The 17,192-nt window shown below is 36.6% G+C and overlaps 1 protein-coding gene across 2 annotated transcripts in view; it reads left to right on the plus strand.

The window, feature by feature from the left end:
* MLLT3 (MLLT3 super elongation complex subunit) overlaps positions 1-17,192 on the plus strand; it is a 279,792-nt gene that overhangs the window by 153,217 nt on the left and 109,383 nt on the right. For both annotated transcript variants that reach the window (XM_026001464.2, XM_072728179.1), the window contains exons 3-4: positions 5,904-5,986; positions 14,622-14,765. In XM_026001464.2, the coding sequence (XP_025857249.1) occupies positions 5,904-5,986; positions 14,622-14,765 (227 nt within the window). The remainder of the gene's footprint in view (positions 1-5,903; positions 5,987-14,621; positions 14,766-17,192) is intronic.

Raw genomic sequence — 17,192 nt, forward strand, 5'->3', positions numbered from 1 at the left:
ACTACCATTTTTGTTTTGCAGTATTGACAACGGGTGGGGGATTTGAGTTGGTCCTTGATTAGTGCGTCCTGAAGAGGTGGACAGGTATTCCATGTCTGTCCAGTTAAGTGTATCTAGCTTGTTTCTTGTGAAAGTTAATTGGACAGTTATCTTGTGTGGCCACAGTTCTTTATTGCATGTGAAGCAATTAGGTTTTTAGAATTGTGTTTGAATTAAAAACAACCACCAGGGCAGTCCTGGTGGCTCAGAGGTTTAGTGCTGCTTTCAGTCCAGGGCCTGATCCTGGAGACCTGGGATCAAGTCCCATGTGGGGCTCCCTGCATGGAGCGTGCTTCTACCTCTGCCTGTGTCTCTGCCTCTCTCTGTGTGTGTCTCTCATGAATAAATAAATAAAATCTTTAAAAAAGATAAAAATTAATTTAAAAAAAAAAAACAACCACCAGCACCGCAAGGTAAAAATCTTACCAATGGACCTCAAAAGTTGCCTGATGTTACCTTTAGTCCTTTTTCAGGGAAACAAGGAAAGGAGGAAAATATTTTTTTGTTGTTGTTTAGAAATACCTGTTTTGAAATGGGCTAAATAGAAGCAATGGCAGCATCTTTTGTGTGTGATCTCGTGTGTATGCTTATAAAAACAAAAACCCCAACTGTCGATATTTGCTCTTTTTAGGATGTCTCAAGTGTAAATGCTTGGCCATGATCAATGGCAGTGGGGTGCTTAGACTGTTAGAGCCTAGCCCCTGGACTTTTAAACGCTCCCACAGGACAGTGGAGGGCAGAGACATAGGCCAAGCAGCACCCTATTTCACTGCTCTTGGGGGCTTTAAAGATGGCAGACTCAGCAGGAGTCGAAGTAGTCCAAAATGCTCAAACTGGAAGGGACATTTATCACAAAGCATTGGTAATAACCAGTCTATATATAGAGTTTGGTGTGTTTCCTTCCTGAAGGGCTCTGCACAGTAAATAAAGTAAAACCAATAATTATCAATGGTCAACTAGCCATGTCCTGAACAGAAGTATTTGGATGGGCATAAATCATAGTGTCTAAGCAGACAGACTGGAGAGAAATCTACCAGCTGTTTTCCTAAGGATTAGGGAGAAAACTATTGCTTAATGATATTTTTTTAAAGCCTTGAGTGACGGTCTTATGAATGTGTAAGAGCTTCTTCTTTTCTTTCTTTTTTTTTAGTGCTAAAAAATATAATCTTTTAATTAAGTTTATTTTGTCTGTATATAAACTTTATGATATTAGCACAAATTTATTTTTTCATCTAAGAGGTATTTATTTTCCCTATACCAAACACAGATTTTTTTTTTGAAGGGAAGATAAGGGAAGAATATTAAAAATCTTGGGTAATGAGTAAGGTTTGACTTACTCTGCATTAACCAGAATATGACCTATTTTCCCCCTTTTTCTTCCTTGTGTGCATTTTTTGCTCAACCTAAGTAGGTTAACGGTCAATGTATATGGATAGTGTTGTACTAAATATATGGGTAGTGTGCCTACTTTTGAAAAGCTATTTTAGGAAAAAGAACCCATTATTTATTATTTACATACACTTTGGGCTGTTCCTCTCAGGCATGAGTGTTGTGTGCTGGTAGACCTTCATGATGCATGTGATTACTTGGAAAGAGAATGCTTTGGAAATGTCTCTTAGAGCCTTGGAATACATGAGCAGTAGTGTGGAAGGAGAGCAGTGGGGGACATGCTATTTATGGTTCTATAATGTCAGTTTCAAAATGACCCTGGGAATCTTGTGGCTCGATTTGTTAACTCAGTTTCTTGAGGTTTGGTACTATCAGAATTAGAACCAGTACTATGTTGAGTATTTGGTTTTTAAGAGAAGGTTCCTCTGTGACAACACTTTCTGTCACTCACCTATACCAATCTTTCAGAAGTTCATGTTGACTTTAGGGAGCGGGAGTTTGGAGAAGAATTTGAGTGACTAGGAGCAACTCATTGCTGCTCCTGGAAAGCAACTTATTTAACAATGGAAATCAGTGAAGGATGGCCTGTATCTTAAAAAATTTCAATTCAATAAACATTTGTTGCTTTACCGGGCTCAGTGTTAGTGCCCAGAGTTACAGATATGAGTAATAATGGGGTTGCTGACCTCAAGGTGCTCTATGTAGTGGAGGAGTCTGAGAGGCGAGTGGATGTTATCTGACAGTCTGATAAATGCTCCAACCTGATAAGTGCAACAAGAGAAGCTTGGAAGAGGAACAAGGGAGACACTCTGAAAGAGCTAACATCTGGGCTGGATTTTGACAAGAATAAGAGCTTCCAGTGATTTCTACTGAATTAATTTGTATAGTTTCAAGAAGGGATGTTAATCCTCCCATTTTACCCTCACCTAAAAAAATTTGATGGCTTTCCAAAGATGAATGTCCCTTTAATAAGTTCTGTACGTTTTATTACATAGATCTTAAGATTATCTAATTCTCAAACAATTGCAAGGAAGAATGAGTTGAAGGGTTTGGGATGCTTAGATCTTATGTCAGTGACACAGTGGTCAGTGATGATGGAACAGGGATTCTTAATGAAGAAGTTTGGCTGAGTGACGCAAGGAGATCCCAAAGGTGGTCCTGTTAGTTTAACAATAGTTGCTTTATGTCTAATGTACTATCCCTACTGGCTAAGATGTTTCTTAGTTTGAACTCCTGTTTCTTTATAAGAACTAGGTTAGAAACTCATGTTAATGATTTAGGTTATAAGATACTTGAGTAAATAACTACTTCCAAAAAAAAAAAAAAAAACTACTTCCCCTAATTTGGCATTCTTCAGATTAGGACTGTAGATTTATATTCATATTGCTACTGATTTTCTGGCATGTTTACTGTGTATAAAATTTCCTGTTGTTTGCTTCTAATTAGGAACTCAGGGTGCTTCTACAGACATTGTTTATTGTTATTTATGAAAATATTGAATTTAAAAATAATTGGGGTATGCATTGGTAAATAGTTTCTTATAAACCAGACTTTAAAAAAAATAAACCAGACTTTTATGGAATATTAATACGTAACAAATCATTTCCTTTAGAGGGTGGGAAAAAATCTCAAACTTTCAACTAGAAGATGTGCTCACTAACAGCTGTTTCCTATAATAGAAACAATTTGCATGCAGAATAGAGAAAATGAATTCTACAAAAGGGTGTACGGAGGAGCTTTAACTTGCTTGGCATGTACAGCAGTGCACAGAATAAACTTCCTTCAAATGACATTGGCATGATTAATCCCAAACGGCCTGGACACTGAATCTGCAGTGTGGCAGAGAGGCTTTGCAGTCTGGAAATGTCATGGGTGTAATATGAGCCTTCAGTTTGGGGTGGGGTGGGCATTGCTCAATGCTTTTGGTGGTGTACCCCCTCCCAAGGGTCCAGGATATTTGAATATTCATGACAGGTTGGCAGGTGGTTAGTGGATACATGACTGAAGCTACTCTGAGTTGTTTTGCTTTTTCATTTTTTTATTAGAGACACTTGTAAGATCAGGTGAGATTCTTCATTCCTGATTTATTTCTGATGTCTGTTTAGGGAAGGATTCCTGAGATGGAATAGGTCCTGAGATGGGTTAAAAGTGATGTCCAAGTGTTAAGATCTTATTTTCAATATATGTCTTTATAGCCATAGTTGTCTAACCAACTTTCATGTACATCATCATCATTGTATAAAAGAAAAATGCCTTACGCTTAAATTTCTAGACATACATAGTCTTGCATCTTTTTTTTTTCTTAAGATTTTATTTATTTATTCATGAGAGACAGAGGGAGGGAGGGAGAGAGAGAGAGAGAGAGAGGCAGAGACACAGTGAGAAGCAGACTTCATGGAGGGAGCCTGATGTGGGACTCAATCCTGGGACTCCAGGACCACCCCCTGGGCCGAAGGCAGGCACCAAACTGCTGAGCCAACCAGTCCCCAGTCTTCTTGCATCTTGATGGCCATGCTTACAATTGGGTGGATGGTTTGTGTTCTCTCTCACTCTCTCTCTTTCTCTCTCTCTTTGAAAGAGTGAGAATGAGGTGGGAGGGGCAGAGGGAGAGAGAGTATCTTAAGCAGGCTCCATGCCCAGTGCAGAGCTGGACATGGGGGCTCTGTCTCACAGCCCTGAAATTATGACCTGAGCTGAAACTAAGAGTCCGATGCTTAACTGACTGAGCCCCCCAGGTACCCCAGTTCCTTTTTAAAGGGAAAGGAAATAGAAGCTGTCTGGAAGATTCTTCGTCCAGGGGCCATGGACCTGAGTCTTATATAATCTAAATCCAGAGCTCTACTTATTGCCTTCTGGTTTCATCCAAAAAATTTACATGAGAATTGGATATTTCACAGATTAGATATCCTGCCTCACTTCAGTCCTTTTTGAGAATGTGTGTGCCAGGATCTGTGCTGTGTCTTTTATATCCATCACCCTCTTTAATCCTTACACTGTTTGAAAGAAAACCCAATGTTCAGAGAATTGAAGTAACTTTCAATAACCAGCGGTAGCCTGGTTAGTCCAAGGTGGAGCCCGGATTGGCACCCACATGTGCCAGAGCCACTGACACTTGATATTCACTCTGTTCCTGAGGTAAATGTTTCCATCCTTGAAGATTGGAAGGAAATTACAGATGAGATTCCTGAATATATGGTAATGGGGAACTCTGTTGAGTGTCAAACCAGTGATTCAGACAGTTAATGCTTTGGGAGGGTTAAAAGAAGAAGAGATGATGGTACTTTGTGGTCTGGAAAGGCCACAGAATTTGTGATGAAATTTGAATTTGAGCTAGGAGAAGATACTAACAGTCGTATCAAAGTGTGATGCAGAGAATGACAGGAGGACGAGACACAGTTGGGAAATGCTGGTCATATTTGGGGGAAGTTGGTGCACTTGAATGTAGCATAGGAGGATTGATGGATGACACAAGAGGAAGGCTGAAAAAGTGTGCTGGAGTGCTGCTGCAGAGGACTGGAGCTGCCACATGTGTCACCTTAATGTTCAGCATGTACATTTTTACTTCTTTGTGACACTATCGAATGCAGTCTTAAGTAGAATAATTTGAGTTGGCTTGTGACTGATTTCAATTTAATTGATATTCTAGTGGTATGAAATTATATTTAGCTTCTTTAGGATGTCTCTCATTTCCCAAGAACTTGCCTATATAGTCTGGCCTAATTCTTTTTTTGGGGGGGAAATTTGGGATAGTGACGTTATGGGCACTAATGACACTGGGAGACTCTGGACTTGGGATTTTTTTTCCTTTTTTTTTTTTTTTAAGATTTGATTTATTTATTTATTCATGAGAGAGAGAGAGAGAGAGAGACAGGTAGAGGGAGAAGCAGGCTCCATGCAGGGAGCCCGATATGGGACTTGATCCTGAGTCCCCAGGATCAGGCCCTAGGCTGAAGGTGGTGCCAAACCAAACCGCTGAGCCACCCGGGCTGCCCAGGACTTGGGGTTTTCTAAGGAAGGAGGGTGTCCAGCCACTTTTTTGGCATAGAAATCAGGGTATCTCCAAAAAGTAAGGGATTTAAGGGGTGAGGTGATTTACATAAAAAACCTGACATAAATAATACTTTTGTTAGGAAAGTTTCAAGCTTTGGAGCATAAGGAGCTATCCTCAATTTCCCTAAAGCTTTCGGGCAGGGTGAGAACAACTGCAGTCAAGTTATTAGTGATCATGATTGACTGCTGAGATGCTCCCCCATCAAGATTTGTGCAAATATCTTACAGATTTGCTTTACCTAGGAAAATTATCGTAGATTCTGGAGAAGTAAAGGATAGTTCAGAGATGCAGATGGGGCTTTAGCAAAAAGGCTGTGAAAACTGAGCATGATCTAGATAGTAGAATGGCATTTTTTTTTCAAAAGAAAGAAGAATTTTTGTCTTTTATTCTCTTCTCACCTATTTTCTCTTTTTTAATGTTGCAGTGTGCAAAGATCCACCTTACAAAGTAGAAGAATCTGGGTATGCTGGTTTCATTTTGCCAATTGAGGTTTATTTTAAAAACAAGGTATGTAATCTTTACCCATTAATCTTTCAGTGAAAGATCCTTCGTTAAACAAATGATGTTTAAAATAATTTTGATTCATAAACACTTCTATCACTAGATGATTTTTAAATAAAAGTTAAATTTGTCTTCTAGGAATTTTGGCTGCTGTTACCCTTAATTATAGAGGAAGTGGCTAAAAAAGATAATTTCAATTATCTGAAGCCAGATTACATGAAATTCACTGAACTTTTTAAGAGAAGAATGACTACCATTTGAAAAAGATTAATTAATATATGTTTGTAAAACAGAAAAGAGAAATTAGATTCTTTCAGTGAAATACTCCTTTTCTCATTTTCATATTTTTAGAATTTTAGACACTTGCAGAGAATAATCTCTCATTTATCTTTAGCTACCACACACGCACAGCATACATATACAATTATATCAACTTGACATATTATGGATTCTACTGGATTTAAAAGTATATATGTAGCAAAACACACAGACTATATGATATTGGACAAATTGCTCAACCTATGTGGGGTTCACTTTTATTATTTGTAAAATGGGGATAGGATAAGAGTATCTACCTCATAAGAGGGCTAGGAGGATTATATGCCATATGTCTATGTAAAATATTTAGAATACTTCATGTATAAGTAAGCCCTTAGTAAATGCTACTGATTACCTTTCTCAGTAATACCACTGAAATGTTCACATGTTTTTTTTTTTTTATCAAATTAGAATTTGTTGAGATGCATTATGTCTGCTCATGTGATAAAACTTTACATTGACGTGTTGATTTGTTTTTTCTCATTTCAAATTGGATTTCTCTAAAACTAGCTTTAAGTTTCTTTTTTTAATTTAAAAAATCGAGATATAATTTACATATCATAAAATTCATTTTTTAAAAAGTGTACACCTCATCGGGTTTTAGTAAATTGTGCAGACATCACCACTATCTAATTCTATGACTTTCTTAGGATTTTCATCACTCCATAAGGAAACTCTTTACCTATTAGCAGTCACTCATTCCTTCCTCCCCCAGCCCCCAGCAATGATTAATCTACTTTTCTCATTGTAATTTCCTAATCTGGTGATTTCATATAAATTGAATCATACAATATGTAGTCTTTTGTGCCTGGCTTCTTTCATGTTGTATGCCTTTAAGATTTATTTATATTATAGGATGTAAAAGTATTTACTATTTTTTTTACATAACTGAATAACATCCTATTGTATAAATACACCACATTTTGTTTATTAATTCATAATTTGCTGGCCATTTGACCTTTTTCCCCACCTCTGGCAACTGTGAATAATGCTGTTGTGAATATTCATATACAAGTTTTTGTGTGGACACAGGTTTTCAAATCTCCTGGGTATATACCTAGGTGGAGTGGTTGGGTCATATGTAACTCTGTGCTTAACTTTTTGAAGAACTGCCAGCTGTTTTCCAAAATGACTGTACTATTACACATTCCTACCAGTACTGGTGGGAAGGATCCAGTTTCTCCACATCCTGGAAAAACATTTGTCATTTTCCATTTTTAAAATTATAGTTATCATGGTACATGTGAAATGGTTTTGATATGCATTTGCCTGATGACTTATGATATTGAATATCTTTTCATATGCTTATTGTCCATCTGTTTATTTTCTTTGGAGAAATGACTCTTTAAATCTTTTGCCCATTTTTTAATGTATTGATTTTCAATTAAAGTGGTTGTGTTTATGGGAAGGAACAGAGAGCCTATCTCTCCACCCATCCTTGTTTTCAATATTCTACAAGTTTAATTAATAAAGATCACGTGGTGCTTTTCTTCCCTCTTGTCACACACATCCTGTGTTTTATTTCATCTAGGCATTGGGCTGCCCGTAGGAAGAGTCTAGACTTTTAAGCCAGAAAAGGTGTTGTTTCAAAGAAATTAGGGGCTAGAAATGATCTCTTGTGGGAGGATCATAATGGCTATACCATTCTATTCCCCTCTCCTTAAGTCAATTTAACATTGCATTGGCTTCTGTTTGGAAATAATGCTGTTGTAATGAAGCATCTTCTTTCCTTTATTTTTACCTTTTCTGGTCATTTTGAAAGGCTGTTCAACAAAAAAATATATTTTCTAAATTGCCTAATCTAAATCCTTATTTAGAGAAATAACCAGAATCTCCCTACATACCTCACACATGTGCGTGCACACACAGGTTCAGGTTCAGTCTTCTTGGCACTTTGGGTAGTCATTCTTATGGCTAATTTTATTGACTCATTTTGTGAGGAATTGTAGTTTATTTAAAGGAAGAAAGAGGCACATGAGATGGAAAGCAGTAATTACTTTGGGGCCATTATAAAATAGACACTTAAAAAAAAAAATAGACACTTGAGCTGAACACCATTAAATAGATTTCCTGTTTAGCATTAGTTTTACTTCAATTTTCCAGTTTTAGATTTTCTTTAAGATTTTATATTTAATTTTATATTTAATAATGGCTGCTATTTTTATAGGTACACAATGAGACATCTATATTTTAGTGTTTGTAATATGAAAAAGTAGGATGCACTTAATTGGTCCTATGTAGAGATGTGGATCAATAAATGGTGGGTTAGTAATACATGGAATGCTATCTAGCAGTTAATGTAGCAACATGGATAAGTCTCAAAAATAAGAATGATGACAACTTAAAAGTTACAGAAGTATATGTATATGGTTACGATACCATTTATATATGTTTTTATAAGCCACTGAAGCTGAGAATAAATAATGTTCTAGAAATACATTTAAGTAGCACATGAGTGTGAATTGAAATGACAGCATAAGAACTAAGTAGCATTGGTTACTGGGGAGGAGAGAGAGAGCGAGCAGCTTATATTTATAAAATTGTATCCTTCAAAGAAAAGGTAAACAGTGAAAGCGTTAACATCTGTTTAATCACAGTGAAAGGTACATGGGGTAGTATTTGAGGTTATTTTCTATATGTTATTAATTTTTTAATTAAAAAATTATTGCTTTGTCATCTCTTTTCATTTATCTTGTGTTGTTTGTGTGTGTTTTTTTTTTGTTTGTTTTTGTTTTTTTGTTTACAAACCAAAGTTTTGCTGTGTTCTCTGAGCCTTATATATTTCTCATTTCTCTTGCTACTGAAGTGATCTGTGGATAAAAATTTAAGAGTCTGGGCTATTCCTCCAGAATGTACATTGTATTTCTTTTGGGTTTTTATCATTTTATTCTTCCCTGGAGTTTATTGAACTTTGTCTTGAAGAATGAACAACCATTACAATCATGATTTATGGAAAGTATTGTTCAGAGTTTTCAGAGGAGATGAAAGAAAGCTTGCAAAAAGACTTCCATGTGATCTTGGAAGAGTCCTACTGCATATTAAGAATGATATCATCCTGTCCTCAGGTCCATCTCCATCCTTTTACCTTCCCTGCTTCCAATAAGCCTTTTTTTCAATTTTGCTTATATATTTGAGAGGTCAGATAAAAGGGGAGGTGCAGTGTCTGTCAGTGCTGCTTTTGAGTTTGTGCATGTTTATTCTGTCTTACTTTGTATTTGTGTTCAACAAAACAAACCTATGTATGAGAATTATGAGTATTACAGAAACTTTAAACCAGTAGGCATACTAAAACATAATTGACTATGCTATGATTATGATCTTAGCATTTTAGGTTGAAAGGATCCCCTGCTTCTCTCTTCCATTCTGTCCTCAGAGGAGGTACCTGAGTAAATGTCAAAGATTGAAGCAGAATGAGAGGGACAATTTTATATGGCCAAAACCATATTTCCATCCCTAGGAGGAAATACATTAGCTTTATATATGGAATAAGCGCATACTTCCTTGTTTATAATTTGAGAAGAATCTTTCCTCAGGAGCATAGATTGACATAATGTTGAAGTCTGCCCTCCAAGAAAGAGATCAGTTGGCTAGAATGTAAGGTTTGTGAGTACTTTTTCCTTATTCAAGTGAAAAAAACTCTTTAAAAGAAAATTGCACTCAGGATTTGTAGATAGTCAGTGTAGTCCTGACCCTTAGTTTTATGGAAGAGTGATTTTTTTTAAACTGTTGTGAAGTGATTGTTATCCATTCTTTTTCTGCTAGTAACGATTTATATTCATCAATATATTTTTATCTTTAAAAAGGCATACAGGAGTATATTTTTTTGACTCCATTTAATCATTATTAGTATTTGGTACAGCCTTTCCTGATTCCCCCCATGCATTTGCACAGATAAAATCTATGTCAAGTAGAGATTGGCAGGGGTATAATATATCATACTTTAATATTTTCTGTGACTTACCTTACTCTGCTTGGCAGTATTTTCCAAATCTGTATTTTTAAACATCTGAATGGTAGTCAATGATAAGATGTACTCACTTGAAGATCATTTGTTTTTTTTTTTTTTTTACCATTACAAACAGTGCTACCATGAACATTTATCATCTATATCTATCTTTGCACACATATTTGAATATATCTGTGGAAGAGATTCTTAGAATTACTGGGTTAGCATGTTGATAGATACTGCCAAATTGTCTTCCCAGAAGGCCTTACAAATTTACAGTTCCAATTACAAGGCAGAAAACAGCTCTTTTGATGTTTTTAATTAAATTCTAAGGTTGCGTTGACTGTTTTACAGTTTAGAGGAGAGGCAGGTAAGTAAAAACTGATTATAATTCAATGTGATAATCACATGAATAACGGAATGCTATACAAGGGATGTCTAATACAGGTTGGATTGGAAGTATTAGGAAGACTTTCCAGTGGATTTCATATTTTAGCTGGGTTTTGAATAATGAGTGCATTAAGCAAGCAAGAGGGGGAGGTGTGTTGGGAGAGAAGACAGTGTAGGCGTGGGGAGCAGTACATGTGAAAGGCAAAATGAATGAGATAATGCGAAGTACTGGGAACTGAAAGTGCTTCAAAATTATGGGAGCACAGGGTGTCAGAACAAAGGAAATGCAAGGAAGGTATTAAAGGACTAAGATGGTTATTCTAGGGAAGTGGGATTTTATCCTGTGGAAAATGATGAGTCATTAAAGGCATTTATATCAATGAAAATATGTAATCTGATTTTTGTATTGGGAAGATCACTGTCTTGTCATTGTGGGAGATAGAATGGGGGGAGTTCAAAAATAGGGGATATGACAAGGTAAGGAATGATGAAGGCCTAAGCTAAGGCAAGGGTGTGGCGACTGGACAATAGGATTGGTTTGAGAATTCCTAAGGGGGGAATATTAAATAGAACTCAGGAGACTATTTGAGTGTGATGGATGAAGGAGGAGGAAGAGCTGGGTATGTTTTTCTGTATTTTAACCTTGATAAGAAATTATTATTTCTGTTTGCCACAATATATAGAGTATAGGAGAAAGGACAGATGAAGATAACCTCAGGTTAAGATAATCCATGACTTTGAGGTTGCTATTGGTCCACTTAGTGGAGCTGTGAGCAGACTCCAGAACATGCGTATATGGCAGTCGTATGCAAGCTGGGCTGGAGGTATAAAGACAGGGGAGGAAGAAGTGACTCCCTGTGAATGGGTATCAGTTCCGTGGGGAACTTTGTCTAAAGTTAAAGGAAGGGGCAGCCCCGGTGGCGCAGCGGTTTGGCGCCGCCTGCAGCCCGGGGTGTAATCCTGGAGACCTGGGATCGAGTCCCACATCGGGCTCCCTGCATGGAGCCTGCTTCTCCCTCTCCCTCTGCCTGTGTCTCTGACTCTCTCTCTCTGTGTCTATGAATAAATAAATAAAATCTTAAAAAAAATAAATAAATAAAGGAAGTTTAGGGGTTAGTGAAGAAAGATGGGAAGCCTGGGAAGAAGAATAGGAAGGAATGTCAGTTAAGTGTGGGGAGAACTGGGAGAGAAGGGTATCCTGATGAAAGAGGGAAGGAGCAGGTTTCATGCCAGCTTGCTAGTGGGCAAATGAGTGGAGACTGATTTTTGGGGAAGTCTGGGTGAAGAGATGGAAACTGAATTTGTAGCAGGTAATGCCTACATTTTGACAGTTTCAGGTGCTGAGACTTTCGAGTCCAAAGATGTAGATTTAAATCACCTTGTTTCATTAGAATAGTAATGTAACATTCTTTTTTTAAATAAGAGAAATTTTTTTAGAGAAGTGAATTAAGAGGGAGAGAGAAAAATCCCAAGATGGTTCCTTACTTAGTGTGGAATGCCACATAGGGCTCAATCTCACGACCCTGAGATCATGAGCTGAGCTGAAATCAAGAGTCAGATGCTTAACTGGCTAGCCACCAGGTGCCCCACAAATGTTTTTTTTAAAGAAAAACGTTGCTTTATTTGACTGTATAAAATTTGAATATGTTATATATTAAAAAACATGAATACCTCATACATTGCTATTGAGATTTTAAAATGGTGCAGTCACTCTGGAAAACAGTAAGGTAGTTTGTAAAAATGTTAAACATGGACTTACCATATGACTCAGAAATTCTACCCACAAGTGTATACCCAAGAGAAATGAAAATATGTATCTGTATAAAAACTTATACATAAATGTTCATACCAGCACTATTCACAGTGGCCCAAAAGAAAACATACATATGTCTATCTACCAATAAGTGGATAAACAAAACTGGTATACCCATACAATGGATTAGTATTGAGCCATAAAAAGGAACTAACTACTGACATATTACACCATGTATGAACCCTGGAACCATCATGCCAGATGAAAGACAACAGTCGTAAAGGATTACATATTGTGTTTATATTTTATATATGTTCATATATTTGTATGAAATGTCAACTCCACAGGATAGGCAACTTTAGAGAAACAGAAATAGATTAGTGGTACAAGGTGATGCAGAATCTAGGGGAATGGGAAATGACTACTAATGTATTTGAGTTTTATTTCTGGAATGATGAGAAAGTTCTAAAAATAGGTGGTAATGATTTCATAAGTCTGTGAATATACTAAGAACCTCTAAATTGCATATTTTAAAAGGGTGGATTTTATGGCATGTGACTTATTTCTCAATAAAGCTGTTAAAGATCATCATAGTGGCCAAGCTAATGACAAGTGAAAAAAATTGTTAACACTTCACAGAGATGGTTAATATTTGTAACATTAAAGGCATTTTTTATATAAAGTAATGTAACAAATTCTAGTGCTTTAATTTCCATATCTGCAAAGCAGGGCTCACTGGTGACCTAGAGGCAAGCTATGAGAATTAAATAACTGTTAACATTCCTATTAGTTATTGCTATTATCCTTAGTTTTCATTGCACCTGGGATACTTAAGAATCAGTATGTAGAGAGGTTTAAGTGTTTAGCTAACTTAAGTGTTGTCTCAAGAGTAGAACTGGAGTATTGTGAAATTCTGATGATTGTGTTCTCATGGATCTAATGCTATTTCATCTTCCTAGTTCATTTCACAGATATTTATTGCATTTCTGCTATGCACAGGTGCTAAACTAGTTGTCAGGGGTACAGTGATGATTCCATCATTGCTTCTACTTTCAAGAATCTTATGATTAAGCAGGATAAAGGGAGATGATAGGACGGTTACCCAAAGATGTGACAAGGGGGAAAGAGATGCTCACAGAGCAGAGGAGAGGCAATGGGAAGTTGGGAGTGGAGTTCCAGGAATCTGTCCCTCAGTGAACCCTGAACAGAGAAGGAAGATTAGAATTTATCCAGGTGACACAAAGGTGGAGGAATGGAGGTGGGTAATGAGGGTGGTAATGTAAAGCAAGGGTGAAACCCAAAGTTAGCCTAGGACAGAGTAAATACCAGGAACAACCAACAGCCTGTTGCCCAAACCATAAGATAGGTGGAAGCAGTGTGGTGGGATAAAGAGCCAAGAGCCCGGTTCTGAAAGCCATTATGAGGCATTCAGGTGAGCTTTGATTTTTATCCTAATGGCAATCGGAAGCTTTTGAAATTTTAATCGAGCTGTGAAATGGCTAGATTTTTGCTTCATATAGATAATTTTGAGTACTGAATGAAGGAGGAGGAATTGAAGATAAATCTGTCCTGAATTTTTTTTTAAACGAGTTCTTTTTTTTTTTTTTAATTATATTCATTTATTCATGAGAGACACAGAAAGAGATAGAGAGGCAGCGACACAGACAGAGGGAGAAGCAGGCTCTATACAGGGAGCCCGACGTGGGACTCGATCCCGGGTCTCCAGGATCATGCCCTGGGCTGAAGGCGGTGCTAAATCACTGAGCAACCCAGGCTGCCCTCTCCGGAAGTTGAAAGACTTACTAGGGGGAGGAGTTTATTGTAGTTTGGGCAGTGATTAAGAATATAGATTAGAGGGTTGGTTTGAGAAATGGTTAGCCGAGAAAATGGCAGTTGTCGATGATGGGTGTAGGGGGTAGAGTGGGAAGGGAAGGAAGTGGCTTCAGGGCTCTCTTAGATTTCTAGTTGGGTGGCTGTGTTGGTGGTGCTATACCACTTGAGATACTGCAGGAAAAACGATGACTTTATTCTTTTAGAAAATAGACTGATTCATCAGGTATTTCCATTTGGCTTTGTAGATAATTCCACGATAATTTTCTTCTTCCAGGACTTTGACACTATAGCTGTTGGATATCTGGGTCTTTTTTGTTCCTTAGGAAGCATAAAACTTTGCTTTTAAAGTTTATATATGCTTAACTCTCTCTTTTCTCTCTTAATTTTTTTTTAATCTCTAGGAAGAACCTAAGAAAGTCCGCTTTGATTATGACTTATTCTTGCATCTTGAAGGCCATCCACCAGTGAATCACCTCCGCTGTGAAAAGCTAACTTTCAACAACCCCACTGAGGAGTTTAGAAGAAAGTTGCTGAAGGCAGGAGGGGTAAGTGGCACTGCCTGTGAAAAGCCTTCATATCAAAATCTAGTTGCTAATTTGTTGAGAAGTATATGCATGTTTTGAGAGAGGTAAAAGAGAGGAAGGACTTTAGTAACTTAAGCTGTGGGCTCCTGGTTTGGGATGAAGAGGTAAGTAAACACGAATATTTTAAGTAGGTATGAATCTGAAATTACACTGTTGGTTAGAATAGTTTGATAGTCTGTGCAGTTCAAATCTATTTTAACAAAAAGCCAAAGATAATAAACTTTCCTCAATTAAGAAAAGAACAATGTCTGAAGTTTGTCTTATCGATTTATAGAAACTCTTAGGTAAAACTGAAAGTCTTGTTTAAAGTTAAATAAAAGAGGTCATTGTCCAGATTTTCACGGGAAAAATTAATAGAAAAGGTACAGTCATTCATATGATAGACTTGGGTAATTTAAATATACATTTTTGTTTGTTTGAATTATGTGTAGGTAAAAGATGAATTTCTTTAAAAATTTTTTAAAAGTTTTATTATTTATTTGAGAAAGAAAGGTGGAAAAAGAGAAAGAGAGAGAGAGAGTGCATGCGAGTATGAGTGGGTAAGGAAGGAACAGAGGGAGAAGCCGACTCCCCGCAGAGCAGAGAGCCCAACACAGGGCTCAGTCTCAAGACTCTGAGATCATTACCTGAGTTGAAATCAAGAGTCAGATGTTTAACTGACTGAACCATCCAGGTACCCTTGTAATATAACTCATTTTAAAATTCGAGATTTATTGTATATTTATTAAGGAAGTGGTTTTTTTTTTTTTTTTAAACCTATTCTCTTTTCTTTATGGTTATAAAGAACACTGTGATGATGCAATTTGCTTGTGGCTATAGCCTTAAAAATGAAGTCCATTTCTGGGTATCTACCCAAAGAAAATGACGACACTAGTTTGAAAAGATATATGAACCCTTATGTTTATTGCAGCATTATTTACAATAGCCAAGATTTGGAAGCAACCTAAGTGTCCGTTGGTAAATGAATGGATAAATAAGATGTGGTATATATACATAATGGGATATTACTCAGCAATAAAGAAAGAATGAAATCTTGCCATTCATGACAACATGGAGGGACCTAGAAGGTGGATATTGTGCTAAGTGAAGTAAGTCAGACAGAGAAAGACAAATGCCATGATTTTATTTACGTGTAAAATCTAGAAACAAGCTAAATAAACAACCAAACAACAACAAAAAAATAAAACAAAACAAAAAAACCAGAAACAGACTTGGAAATACAGAGAATAAACTCGTGGTTGCCAGAGGGGAGGACTGGTAAAGAATGTGAAGGGGATTAAGAGGTACAGACTTGTAGTTATAAGATAAATAAGGCATGGGTATGAAAATATAGCATAGGGAATTTAGCCAGTAAAATTGTAATAATTTTGTATGGTAACAGATGGTGACTACACTTAACTATGGTGAGCATTTCATAATGTATATAGCTGTCAAATCACTATGTTGTACACCTGGAAATAACACGATGTATGTCAACTATACTTTGATCAAAAAAATGAGCTGGTCCATTTTAAATCCTGATTCTTATTATTTTCTTTTTTATGATGGTTGGCATTTTATGCTTCTCATTATTCCTCTCGGATATGTAATTAGGTGGGTGATTGGACCCTGTCGATTCTGGAACTTGAGTACATGAGTACATCAGGCTTCTGATAAGAGTCCTAGGAAAGAGTAAATATGACACAAGAACTTTTTAAAACATCACTTAGTCCCAGAGTACTCAAGGCTTGCTCATGAGCTAGAGGAGAGGTTACAGGTCAGTGATAATGCAGCAGAGTGCAGCGCTACATCCTGATAAGGTCTCCAGTAGATTTCTGTCTTCCTTTTCTCAGCCTTTATCTCAGAACTGTCCTCCTTGACTTTCCTTCTTTGTATTTCTTTAAGTGCTGTTTGAAGCCTGTAGATTTTTTTTCCTATTAGACTTAGATTGTGTCTTGACACCTCTAAAATAAGTAGAAATGTGAAATATTCAGGCAAACCAGTTTTTAACAAATTCTTTAAGAGACTGATTCCAGTAAATTTTGTTGTTAAAATTTTAAAATGTGTTTGGAATAATAGTAATCCTATAGATCCAGTTAGTATGGGGACTATGAGTCTTTGATGGAAATGTGGGACTCTGTAGCCTAATAAATATATATATATATATATATATATATATATATATATATATATATATATATTTTGGCTTACTTAGATTTTTGGCTACCTTGTATTGTTTCTACCTGATGTGTAAATATTTATCATTGTGTTGATATTAATGCAGCCTGTTATGGTGTTACTAAATTATGAGTCTTTTTTATTTTATTAGAAATCTTTCTTTTAAGCTTTATTAACATAATTGACATACATACAACATTGCATAAGTTTAAGACATACAGTGTATTGATT

The sequence above is a fragment of the Vulpes vulpes genome, chromosome 12 (genome assembly GCF_048418805.1).
Source record: "Vulpes vulpes isolate BD-2025 chromosome 12, VulVul3, whole genome shotgun sequence".
NCBI classification, from domain to species: Eukaryota; Metazoa; Chordata; class Mammalia; order Carnivora; family Canidae; genus Vulpes; species Vulpes vulpes.